The sequence below is a fragment of the Corapipo altera genome, unplaced genomic scaffold, assembly GCF_003945725.1.
Source record: "Corapipo altera isolate COAL_440 unplaced genomic scaffold, ASM394572v1 327, whole genome shotgun sequence".
Lineage (NCBI taxonomy): Eukaryota > Metazoa > Chordata > Aves > Passeriformes > Pipridae > Corapipo > Corapipo altera.
This window is the reverse complement of record NW_020885004.1, coordinates 1,029,598-1,043,169: the sequence shown is the minus strand read 5'-3', so window position 1 is coordinate 1,043,169 and position 13,572 is coordinate 1,029,598. Positions and strand designations below refer to the sequence as shown.

Genomic DNA, 13,572 nt, shown 5'->3' with positions numbered 1-13,572 from the left:
AAGTATTACTCACTCTAGTTAGCAGAGGTGCTCTGTAAATCTCTTCCAACAGTCATTTGTGGCAGTGTGAAAGCCTCATCAAGGTCTTCAAGCCACGAGCCTAAAAACCTCTCGGGATGAGAAGCAAAGAAAACCTGTTTTGACTGTTCTTGAAAAGCATTCTTGGCGGCAGTGGCATGCAGAGTCAGCTTCTCAGCAGCAAGCCCAGCACAGCATGGCATCAGTGAGGGCAGCCAGACTCCCCTGGCTTCTGATCTGCTGCTGCCAAACCCTGAAGAGACAAACTTGCCTTTCTCACTCACAGAGGTGCCTTTCAGGACTATAAACTGCCTCTGTGATAGAAAAATCAGGAAAAGAGGTAATATATCAGAAAAGTCCTCTTAGTCCCTAAAATGTCTGTAAAGACTTAAATTAAGCCAGTTAGTATTAAACAGGCACATACTTCCCACAGATATGGCAAGAAATAAGGTCGTCTTCTGTGGCTAATGCTTCAGCAGATAATCAACATGCACCAGTGGACTCATTTGTGTCCAAAAGAGGTGTGACACTGTGCAGTTTTCCACCCTTTTTTCCCATTGCAGTAGAGGAGTCCTCAAAGCTTGCAGTCAAGTTTCTTCTAAATGAAAATTATATTGCAAAAGCCAAAATTTTCACTGAGGTTTTAGAAAAAAAAAAAGTATGAGAAACTTTTCAAAACTGAAAGCTTTTTGAAAAACCTTTTATCAAAGTGATTAGGAGTTGGTGATGCATGGGTTTGCTGAGATAGCACTCACTGGCAGATCTCCAGGTACCGGATTCATTTCATTATGTTTTGAACCATTACTGTTTCTCCATGGGGCCAAATCCTAAAGGTATCCATTTCAACACCACTGCATGAGAACACCTGATTTTTCATAGTAAACATAACATCTAAACTTAATCCCACAGAAACAGAGATAGAGAGGCAGCCTAAAGATTTTAAATGCAAAGTAGGACTTTCATTTTAACAATGTTCCTCATTGTTTCTCCCTTCTTCTAGCTGCAAAACATCTTTAAGGGGGGAGGAGAACTTCCCTGTTTGGCAGATTTTATATGGCATTACAGATGGTAATAACAGGATGAGCAAGTGAATTGGAGGGGATACTTTGGTCTGCAGAATCTCTCATAATATAAAGCAACACATAAAAAGATCAGAGGGAATTCTCTGAGTTTAGGAGATTCAAAGGAGAACAGCCAACGAGGGGAAAAATATTTCTGGTTTAGAAAATTATATCAATCTTATTTCAACTCAAAGGAAGCTCAAACGTGCAACTTCTAAACAGTCCTTTTGCCAGATCACTAATGAGTGTAAAACTAAGCTTCAGGTAAAACACTCGTACTGTGAAGCTCACAACAGAGATCTGTGGCAGAATCCAAATACTCCTCAGATTCCCTGCTCCTCCCTCTAAAGGGCCCAGGAAAGTACCTAGCTATTTTCTAGACAATGACTAGAAGAAGGTGATGAAGGGGAAAACTTGAAACATCTGACAGTCTCAGCCCTTACCAGCCAAGGCAAAGCTTTCACTAAGGCAGATGCACATCAGTTGGATCCAGAGAAGAACCAAGTGCCCCATTACCCCTAAATACATGGGAACCTCATTCTTCCTCCAGAGCCTGACAGGTGCAGATGCTCCACACAAGCTATTAGGGTGTATACCTATAAATAGCCCAACGGTATCAAATGGCACAATTTCTACTCCTCCTCCCAGCTGAACATCATTTTCTGGGAACAAGGAAGCAACACAGGGCAAGAAGAATGCCTGGCTAATAGCATGTTCAGAACTGCAACTCCCAGCTACGAAGTGCCTGTGCGTCTGTATCTACGTATTAAGTACTTCCTCCGCTATACAACTAATCCGATTAACAGCTTTAGGAAACTCTGAAATGTTATAATTCAAGGGGTTCCATTCATAAAAGGTCTTAGGCTGTTTCTGTACAGAGGTTGCATTCTTCCCACTGGAAATAAAGCAGAGAGCAGGATTTTCTTCCAGGGAAGAATGAATCCCAATCCCACCATGCTAAAGTAGACCACCCTCTTACAATTCACATGAGTGTCAAGCAAGCCCCACAAGAGAAGGATCAGCCCCTCCTGCCTCTGCAGAGAGCCCCTCACAAGGCAGGTGAACACAGAGATCCCTCTGTGTGTGCTCTGCAGAAAGCATCACAGTCACAGGGGCTGTCTATTTGTCAGCTTGCACTCCCAGGGTACAAAGGAAACCTGCCAGAGATGAGGACAGGGGCAAATGAGTGACATGACATCTCCATTCACCTAATGCAAAGCACTGTATGATGCACCAGCAGAAAGTGTGAAGAAGAGTCTAGTCCAACCACACAACATGAGCCATGGCTGTAAGAGACCAATGGCTGCATTGCATGATACAGATGTGAGTTATAAAATTCAGTTCATTTTCCAGATGGCATGGGTCTGGCACCAGTGCCAAGTAAAAGAAATGTGCTTGATATGACAACTAAAAAAGTTACCAGAGAAAACTGATACAGTCAGACATCATCTGGCTTTTCTTCCCCAGAAGTGTCCCCATCTAACTTCAGGAACTGACAAAAGGACGTGGAAGAGATGAATGCTGCCTGTCCCACTCAGTTAGTCCTCATTTTCTGATTGATCTGAAGGCAACCTACTCCTAATAACCTATCACCTGACAATGTGTCACAGCCCAAAACACAAAATAAGTGTGCTAAGTGACACGATAATGCAGGAAAATGGTATTTCCAGGGAGCTATCCATAATCTGAAGAACGGGACAGCCCTCCTCTGCCAATAATTTCAGCACCTGCATGAGTTTAATCAGTTACATCAACATCTAAAGTATGCCTGTGTCGGATGTGCCATCTTTCACACTTATCCCAACAGGAAGCTGGAGCACTCATCCTCACAGCAGGACCTACACAGAGCTTAGATGCTCTGAAGCCAAAGACAGGCAGTCACAAGGAAACAGAACCAGCCACCAGTGCTTTCAAATGATATATGAGCTGAGTTGCACAGGGGACAGGTGAACATACAATTTCACTGATTTCTGCCTCTACCCAAGCTTTCACCCTAGTTGCTAACCTAGAGGCAGAACATCAAAGACAGAAAAGAAGTTTGTCCTGACCTGCTCTGTCTCCAGTCCCTCTGGTATCTCTCAGAGATCAGACTCCCAGCAATTTCTCTCTTGCAGCGTTAAGTGGAGTAGAGGCAACAGTATTGTGGGGAACCCTCTGAACCCACTGCAGAACATTTCAGGGACAGTTAGAGCTGGAGTCCAGTCAGAGCTCCTGAGTCAAGAAACAACTTTGGTCTGGCACAAGGCTGAGCATACGTAAGAGTTGTGTAGGGGGGCAACATAAGCATATACTTTACAGAAAATCAACACAACTGTTTACCTATTTCAATTAGAATACCACTTCAAGGGTAGTCTGTACACTAGACTGCAGTGGGTTTTACCTAGGTAGATAGCTGAAAAGATGTGTTATTCCATTAAGGATCATATAGTGAAAGAAAAAGGAGGAGCACACTAAGAGTCAAAACTCCTGCTACACTGTGTAGCCCAACTTCAAACATAGTTCCTTTCAAACTGGCAAAAAGGTAGTTCCTCATAGAAAGAGTAACTACTCTGTAAATTTGAAAATCTTCTCCCACAGACAAGATAGGATTTGGCTACATCAAATTGTGACTTGTGTTTTATTTAACAAAGTTCAGAGTTGGATGTCACCCTCAGTGCAATAACGAAGCTCTGCATGCACCACCCTGGCCGTGGGAACAGGCATCACAAGCGAAATGGAAGCCCTCCCTCCCTAAGGACAAAACCAGGTGAAAGAAGGCATCGCCCCAGGGCTGCCCTTACCTGAAGTGTGTCTTGCATTGCCATCTGAGTGCTTTTTTAAGTCAACAGTTCTGTCTATTTGAAACAGCTTCAGATCATCTTCATCTAAAGCGATATCTCCCCAAAAGGCAGCTGGAGAGAAAAAAAGGGCAATTAGTTTAGTTTTTAGTTTGGAAGGAAAGTACAATTCCCAGGGGGCCTGTAACGCACCTAAAAGGCAATGACTTCATGGACCAGAAAAAGGTCATACACTGCTGCAGTTTTAAAAGTACAGAGTGGACATTGGTGGTAGCCAAATGACAGCGCTTAATTTACAATGTAGATCCACCAAGATGAGAAGATATTAACTGAGTTTCCTTGTGTCACTTGTTATAGGTCTGACTCTCAGCCAGGTGGTGGTGTTCACTCTTGATTAAAGCCTACAGAAGGTTTGGCACCAGCATTGTCCTAGTTCCTGTGAAGGGACTAGCTAAGTCACAGCTCAGATTCTGACTGAGATGTTGCACCCACACCATCCCCTTGCTAACAATGTGCATAAGATGGGAGGACAGCAGTGAAGCACTCAAGCTCAGCAGCGTATATCTAAAGGCTACAGCCTTCAGGACCCCACACATGCAGTTAGCACCCAGACACACTGCATTGGTCTCAATCCAAACTGAGAGCCAGTCTACCATTTCCACTTCGCTGGAAAAACACCAGTTATTTGCCCCCTTGTGGATCAGTTAGCCAGATTTAAGTTTGCAGAATTTTTAATTTTGTAAAAATATTTGAATTTCAGCCAGAAGTCAGGAAAATAAGGTAAACAAGATGATAACTTGACATTCACAGCTCAGAGAAGCAGACTACAAATCATTTGAGTGGAAAAAATTATACCCCTGAAATATCCTGACCAAGTTGATGCTGCACAGTGTATAGTTACCATTTTGGGAATTTGAACAAAATAAACACAGGCAATGAGGCAGTTGACCAAGCAAAACAGATCTTTGAGAGATAACAAACAGATTACAAAGAGAGCTGTTAAAACTCATAAAAGAAGTCTGTATAGGCTGATGAAAAATAAGAAAAAGCAGAGCAAAATAACAGATGATACAGTTCAAGAGAACTCAGTCAGACAAGGAACAACACCAAGTCACTGTCTGCAACAGTGACCAGATTTGATGAAATTGCTTTTTTTTTTTCTCTTGTTAAGACAAAAACATTTATGTTACTTGAGGGGAAAAAACATCCCACTGCTACACTACCAACATCACTGATCAAAGCCCATTAGGCCTGAGAAACCAATGTATTTTGCTGATCATCTCACTTTATTGCCAAGACCAAATGGAATACATACCTTTGCCTGAATATCAGAAACCTGCAATCAGACTTCTGGTATTCAGTGGCAACTGAATAATGAAAAGTTAACTCAGAGTTTTCTCTGACACAACATGGTGCTGGTTCTGATGTGGCACTTGCTTCCTCTATTCTGCATTTCAGCACTTCAGTCAGCACAACATTTGCCAAGGTCCCTGATCTGGGATGTGGGCATGGCAAGAATTCTTTGCCTGCTGCCTACTACAAGCGCCAGAGTCCTGGCATGAGCAGAGGGTGACTCTGCTGCTTCTCCCTTTCCCTGGGACAAAGCTGTCCCCCAGCTACCTGGCCACAGCAGGGGATGGGAGACAGCCGAAGAAGAGGCTGGCTCCAGCAATTTGGCTGGGTCTCCTTAACAGTGCTACCAAAACCCAGCTCCAGGAGAGGACGCAGTTAGTGCAGACAAACCTATACACAGACTGACATCAGTTATAACTAGGGGAGAACCTCTGTTTGCTACACAAACACAGAACTCAGGCTCTCCTCAACTTCTGGGCAATCCAAGCCCTCACTCAGAGCAGAGAACTTAAAACACTGTCAGATCTCCATCAGGTAACATGTCTACGAGCACAGCCAAACATCCCAAGCTGATTGGGAATGGTCAGTGGAGAAAAGCAGTGACATAGGCTTCAATTTGAAGAGAAGACATTTTATCCATCCAGAGAAATTACTTGCTCAGGACAATGTGGCAGTCAAGGGGCAGAGATGCAAATGGCACCCCATGCCATCCAATTCCCTCCCCAGCCACCCTTGGTAAGTCATTACTATACTGGCCAACTACCACCCCCATTCCCTACCCTCCCGTCAAACCTACCATTCCATTTCAGCCCCAAACTAATTGTCACTGCCCTGGGCTCTCTGTGGCTCTTTTCCATTAGTACCACAGTCTGTTTCTCAGGCCAAGGCGGCCCATGCCAAAGCACATCTTTCAGGGCAAGCCTGCAGCGTGGATTTACATCAACAGAATTGTTACGTTTTCCTTCCAATGGAAGGCAGCAGTTTTCTCCCAGCCCTAGCAAAGGAATCTCTGTTACAAAGCCATACATCATCCTGAAAGATAGCCCACTACAAAAGCTGAATTTCCCTAGCATTTATTTCCAGCTCTCTGCAGTCCCAGCGTGCTCCAGGCGAACCATGATTTATCACAGTCCCCAACCAGCTGAACAACTTTCCATACTGGAAGTCCCGGCTGAGAATGTTGCACTGCAACTTCTCCTATGCTGTCAAAGGCCCCTTCCTAAAGACACAAGCCTGAAAGCCTGCCTCCATCCCAACGGAGCTGTCCCACAGGAAAGCACAAGTACTTTATTTTAAAAGGTCACAAGTTCAGAGACTGCTGGCAAATGAAGCATCTCAAATCTTCCCTTCTGATTTCCTTTACCAAGATCTCCTTTTTAATTTAATGTGGGAGAATTTCCAAAAAGAAAAAACAAAAACCAACCAAACAAAAAAATTTAAAACTCCAAACAGCAGGCTAACAAGCTTGGAAACCAGTGTTTCTCTTGGCAGAGCTCTGCAGTGTACACCCAGGTGCAAACTCTTAAGACAGTGCAATAGCGTGCCAGCTTTTCTTTGAGAAGATGCTTTAATAGCTCTGGATAGTAAGAACACAGCAGCTCTTACTGAGGTTGATGGAGCCAATATGAGAGAGTTCGCTTCTATGCTAGACTGGTAACCTGCACCAATCACCTGAATGCTTAACCTCACCACCTCCCAGGATATGCATTTGGGCAGTGTTTGTCTGCTAGGGCAAAGGGGAAGGATGACTGTGTTTGACAAACAAATTCTGCACCCAAATGAAAAAAGCAGCCTGGCAAGCTGTCTGTGTTTTCAGCACATTTCTCCCCGAGGAAAACAGTCCGCATGCTGATGTCTGAATTGTGTGCTGAGCACAAAGGTTCCATGACGCCAGGAGAGTATGGCAGACGGCACTGGGAAGAACATTTCCTTTTGGGCAGAGGACAGGTTCAACAGTTTCTCCAGGTGCTCCCCCCATGTGGGGGACAAAACCACCAATGTCTTCACAGTCCTCACCTTCCACAGTAACATTTTGGGGAGTCCCCAGCAATGTGACAGCACACACTGTCTTCTTTCTAAAAACTTCACTGCTCTTCCCTGCAAATCACCTCCAGTCTGTTCCTCCCCCCTCCCAACACCCCCAAACAATTCCCTTCTATTCCAGCCACCAAGCTGGAGCAAAATTTTCATCCATTTGCCTGCCATGATCTCTTGCCAGGAAGCCCCTATTCCAGCATGAGCGTAGGCTACAGATTTCCCCTGATGATGGGGATCAACAAAGCAGTCACCCTCTGCATGCTATGGAAGACCCCTGCGATTTTCTCTGTAGCACCCATCAGGACCAGATGTGACTGAGACTGACCAGAAAGAGAGGCCTTGGAAACAGGTATAAACCTGCCTGCCAGGAAAGCTCCCTCCATCCCACTCCACCTCAAACACAGGCTCTTTCACTTACTGAAGCTTTTATTAAGAAATGGCAGGTTTTAGGTGCTGAATGGGATCTGAACCTGGATTGAAGACTATGTCTTCCACCCTGAGCCAAAGGGGTCCTCTTTCTGTATGGCCACGCTAAGTTGTGTAAGTGACCAGCTCAAGGGCCTTGCCTGAATTTGCAGCTGGCTGGCACAGCTCACACTGACAGACTTCCTTTCAGCTCTCCTAGCACAGCTCTAATATAGTTTTGCTGCTCTTGCTGAGCAGGTGTCCCACAGTGTAGTACAGCAATAGGCATGGAAAACAAAGAGCAATGTGAACCTAAGTAGATGCTTCAGAATCATTTCATCAGTACTCACAACTTAAATTCAGTTTTCACTTGTGTTCACAACCTCTGTATGTAGATGATACCTGGGTCCCCAAGCAGAGGTACCTCATGACTACTTGTATCAATACAGACTGTAGTGGGTTGACCCTGGCTGGACGTCAGGCACCCACCAAAGCTGCTCCCTCACTCCCCTCTGCAACTGGACAAAGGAGAGAAAATATAACAAAGGGTTCATGGGTTGAGATAAGGACCAGGAGAGAACACTCACTGATTACTGTCACGGGCAAAACAGACTCGAATTGGGAATATTAATTAAATTTCTTACTGACAAAAATCAGAGCAGGATAATGAGAAGTAAAATCTTGAAAACAACTTCCCCCAACCCCTCCCTCTTTCCCAAGTTCTATCTCCTCCCCCCCCAGCAGCACAGGGAGAAGGGGAATGGGGGTTAGGGTCAGTTCATCACAAATTGTTTTTGCTGCTGCTCAGAGAGAGGAGTCCTTCCCCTGCTCCAGCATGGGGTCCCTCCCACAGGAGACAGTCCTTCACAAACTTCTCTAATGTGAGTCCATCCCATGGGCAACAGTTCTTCACAAACTGCTGCAATGTGGGTGCCTTTCCATGGGGTGCATTCAGGTACAGACTGCTCCAGCATGGGTCCCCCACATGGCCACAAGTCCTACCAGGAAACCTGGCAGGTTTCTGGCTCCTCTCTCCATAGGTCAGCAGGTCCCTGCTCCAGCATGAGCCTTCCACAGGGTCACAGCCTCCTTTGGGCATCCACCTGCTCTGGCATGGGCTCCTCCATGGGCTGCAGGTGGGTCTCTGCATCTCGATGGTCCTCCATGGGCTGCAGGTCGGTCTCTGTACCCCGATGGTCCTCCATGGGCTGCACGGGGGCACAGCTGCTCCACCATGGTCTGCACCATGGGCTGCAGGGGAACCTCAGCTCCAGGGCCTGGAGCACCCCCTCCCCCTCCTTCTCCACTGACCTTGGTGTCTATGTTGTTGTTCACATGTTTTCACTCTGCTCTTCTCTGGCTGCAATTTTCATCTGCACAATAACTTTTTTCCCTTTCTTAAGTATGTTATCACAGAGGTGTTACTGTCATTCCTGATTGGCTCGGCCTTGGCCAGCAGCAGGTCCGTTCTGGAGCCAGCTGGCATTGGCTCTACCAGATATGGACAAAGCTTCTGGCAGCTTGTCATAGAAGCCACCCCTGTAGCCCCCCTGCTACCAAAACCTGGCCACAGAAACCCAATGCAAAAATACACACGGAAGAAGTGTTTGCACAATTAACCTTGACATCTCCAATTCTGTAAGCATGAACAGATGCCACTACCAGGTAACCGACAAAGCCTGCCTGCCTCAGACTTGGATCTGTCACCCAAGTGATGAGCCACACCATCTTTTTGGGTCTCACAGTGCAATTGAAGGATGTGCTCTGAACCCACCCATGAGATCAGTCTCGCATGTATTTGTAAGGCACAATGTCTATCCCCACCCAGATCTCTGCTCTCCATCATCTACATTATGAAAAGATCCTAGGACACCAGTTAGTTCCTTTTGTTCTAGAATTGACTGTGCCATATCCAAACAGTATAAGGGAAAAACAATGTCCCTCCCACCTGAGCAACATGAGCTACTGGCAAGGAGTGCTGGTCCTATGTGGACACAGTAACACATGCCACCTCCTGGCAAACAGCAATATGACAAAACCACACCAGGTTATTTTTGACTATTTTCTGATGCTTCCCAACCAGACAGGTCTGAGTGCTGTGTGATTTAATTTTCAGGGCTGGCCACACTCTGCAGTCTAACAATAAGAAAATAAATCAACAGATCAAAGTTCCCAGCACCTCCATATTTCTTTCCTCACAGGAAGACAGGTCTGTTGCTGAACTGCCTGCTGGCACAGGAACCAGCAGAACAGTATTCTGAAGCATGCTAAGATTTATACCTTAAAGAAAAAAATTCAACACATTTCCCAAGGGAAAGTAACAACTATGTCAGAGGGGAAAACAAAGCCTCAAAATAAGTCATAAACCAGTGCAAGAAGAGAGAGAAAAAAGCCCAGACCAACACTTTGGAAATAGAGCCAAGTCCTGAGCACTGCATGCTCAAGCCAAAGAAAGATGGGAAACAAGTGGCAGCAATAAGTGAAAGAAAAGCATCAGGACTGCCACATTCAGCCATTTCCTTTTTATCTGGATCAGTTGGTTTCTCCTCAGTAGGAATGATCAGAAGTTTCCCACTGGTCAGCTTTGGGGATAAGCTGCCTTGAAGGCTCTGACAGCAAACCCCTCCAGTCAGCAAGGGTGTTTCAAACTGGAGTTGGTGTCTGGCATCAGTGGGGATACCTGGCAATAGGGACTTGGTGATTCAGTTTTCAGTGGGAAGTTCCCCTATCCAGGGAGCACATTTTGCTTCAGAAATTAGTCCCAGTTTGTGTAGGAATGTCTATGAAGATGGTCTACTTCTAATTGACAACAAATACTTAAAACCCACAAAATTTCTTGGGAATCAGAGTTCAAATGCCTGTTTAGACTTCTGCAGAAACCTAAACTCCGTAAACTATCACGTGTAGTGCTCCCACAGCACCCTTCTTTGGGAAGTGATCTGCAGGAGACTGAATTAGGCCAGAAATTCTGATTCATGTTCAATGCATTTCCTTTCCTGGAAGGTGACAATGCAGGAGCTAAGAAATGCTTTGGGCTTGAGTTTGTCCAAAACTGTAAACATACACATGAGCCTACACAATGCCCAGCTTTGCTCTTCCTGGGCTGAATACCATGTTATTTTAACCAGAAACCGAGCAATAATGCTTGCCATAATTAGGTTAGGAGAAAGATATTTTCATTTGAAAATTCATAACTCTCCTGCTGCTGGTTATTTCCTCACTCAAGGTCTTAATCTTTTCCACTTTGACGTGGCAGTCACCCCAGTCTGATGATCTATGAACCAACCCATTCCTGGTAGGATGAACAATGCAGGAGGGCATATGTAAACAAACAGTCCTGGAAATCCATACCACAGGCAGCAAAGCAGCTCCCTCTACGGGCTCTGAAATGGTTAAACACCTGCACCTTCATAAGAGAGCGCTGCAGGGGGATGGATGTCTGCTGCCCAATACTTCAGACCACCTTAGAGGTTTAAGGAAGCTGCTCCCCTGTAAAGTGGTGTGCTAAACCCCAAGGGACTGACTTAACCCCTCCTGCTTCCATGGGAAGTACATTGAGGTATGTGAGCTTCATAATACTTTTGCTCTCTCTTTTCTGCCTAGGTGACAGTGTATGTTCCATGGCAATGCTGACATGAGACAGGGATCTGGTTGTGCATCTCCGAATTTTTCTCCCTGAAAGCAGTATGCAGTCTGCACAGTGCCTCTTGGCCACATTTTACATGTAAGCAGAAAACAGACTTTAAGAAGAAGCTATCATGGACACACAAATGCATGTAGCTTGATCTCTACCCCTCAAGACAGACAGACATCCACAAAGACACCCCACAGGCAGTTAAATTCACTCGGAGACCTCACTCCTCTGCAAGTGAAACCAAACTCTGCAACTCACTCAGCTGTCCTGACCAGGCAACCTTGGCCCCTTCCTGCTGCCTGAAGGACACAGGTATCCTTCCTGATTCCTGTCCAATTCACCACAGCCAGGATGCTCTGCTCTGCTGAGGAGGGGGCTCAATTTCAGCACTTTATTTTCTCAAAAGCCAGGAAGGGCTTTCAGATATAGCTTGTTCCCAAGCACAAGCAGCATGTCCCCACCCTGTGCCACCACTTCGAAGTGAGATTCTTTCCTTGCAACTTCTCCCAGCTCACCATTTTTTTCCCTCCACCCTAATGCCTAGTTCTCAACTCAATACCACCCCCTCCCATCATCTCATCCTTGCATGGACTTCTCTCCATTTGCAATCGCTTAGTGTTTGAGGAAACAGTCTGCACATAAGGTAGGCTAGAAAAAACAACTCTTTTACTGCACTTAGCTAGTGGACTGTGAAGAAACAATCGCTCTTTAGAGCATCCAGGGATGAGGAGTAAACACATATACTGTGTCTTTAGCTACCTACACACATGAGCTGATACCTTCCTAGCTTGTAGAAGAGACTGCTGGGAAATTGCTTTTAAAGAGGGTTAGTGTTCATAAGTCTGTTTGTTCTCCAAGTTACACAAAGTTCAGAGCCACACAGAGGAAAAGCCAACAGTGAATCGGAATAGACATGGTATCTCTCTTTAAGTCAACTGACCAGATGCCCTTGCCAAAACCAAAACAAAACATGAACCCTTGATTTGCAAACTTCATGTGATTTAACCAATTCAACTGTTGTTTCTTCTGTCCTAGCTGGTTTAAGAAGTGTCAAACCAGCATTTGCACTAAGTTGCAATCACTTTCTCTCCTTCTTGGTCCAATAGATTACAACTGATTGTAGGAACACCTAGTACTGGCCTTGCATCAAGAGACATATTTTTTAGACAAAAAGGTTGTTTTCTGCAGTATCCCACAGCCAGGTGCTATCAAGCCATCAGAGCAACAGTGAATGACAAACAGAAGATGGGCATGACAACAGTGCTCACACTGCCAATAAAGACTGGAACTGCTGCATCCAGTTAATCCAAAGCTTCAGCCTGCTCTACATGTCCCTGTCCTGCCTAGTGAGCATATTCAGTCATCTATTATGGAAATCAACAGAGGAAACAAACTTCCAGGACTGCCAGACCTTGGACCACTGAGCAGACAGCAAAACTTTTCTCTTGTGATAGTACAGTATGTAGAGAATTCCTCTTGCCCTGCTTATTTCAACAGCATCAGAGGACTGCCACAGCTCCTTTTCAGAAGGACAAGAACAGAAAGCTTCACATTCAGCTAGGTTTAAGGGAAGCTCCAGCATCAAACCAAATAAAGGTCTTCAAGAGAAGTTTTGGGAGGAAGTGCTCTAGTCACAGATAGGCAGACCCTGGCAGGTTGAGCTGCATCTCAACTTATGGGACTTGGCTTCTGAAACTCCATCACAAAGACAAATCCCTGGTGTCTCCAAAGTCTAACTCAGAGAGGGAAAGTACTACACAACAGCCCAGCAAAGCAGCTGGTGCAAGCAGGAAAAGCCTCTCACAAAGATACCACTGATCAGGTGCAGCTTTTCATGAAAAGTACAGAAAGGACACAGATGGCAGCTGGATCACGATACAGGGAAAGTGAAGCCACATAGAATTCTCTCCCTTTTTGACAGTTAGCAAGTGGTCCAGACAAGCCCTGGCCTCCAACAGCTTCTATCACACCCTGCTCAAAAGTTATTCTGATTAAATAAAGGCAGCAGACAGAGAAGAGACCTAGGCACCAGCACCCCAGCCAACACCTCCAACTTGCAGTGCATACAGCTCTCAACATTAACAGAAATGGGAACCAGGAAACAAAACCATAAGCAGATGAAAGTATTTTGTGTCTGATCTGAAATGACAGGACCCATAAATAGCAGAGTGGCACTATCTGACAGAGGAAGCCTCTTCCCCAAGTGCCTATGAAGTGACCCTAGTTAGCTCAACCTGCAAGGCAGCAATGCTGACTTAGAAATCCAGCATTGCTTCAGCTGCCCTTT

The 13,572-nt window shown here is 45.4% G+C and overlaps 1 protein-coding gene across 3 annotated transcripts in view; it reads right to left on the bottom strand.

The window, feature by feature from the left end:
• TLL2 (tolloid like 2) overlaps positions 1-13,572 on the bottom strand; it is an 89,771-nt gene that overhangs the window by 51,335 nt on the left and 24,864 nt on the right. For 2 of the 3 annotated variants that reach the window (XM_027667264.1, XM_027667266.1), the window contains exon 2: positions 3,860-3,970. The exons of the other annotated variant lie outside the window; for it this stretch is intronic. In XM_027667264.1, the coding sequence (XP_027523065.1) occupies positions 3,860-3,970 (111 nt within the window). The remainder of the gene's footprint in view (positions 1-3,859; positions 3,971-13,572) is intronic. 3 annotated transcript variants of the gene reach the window in all.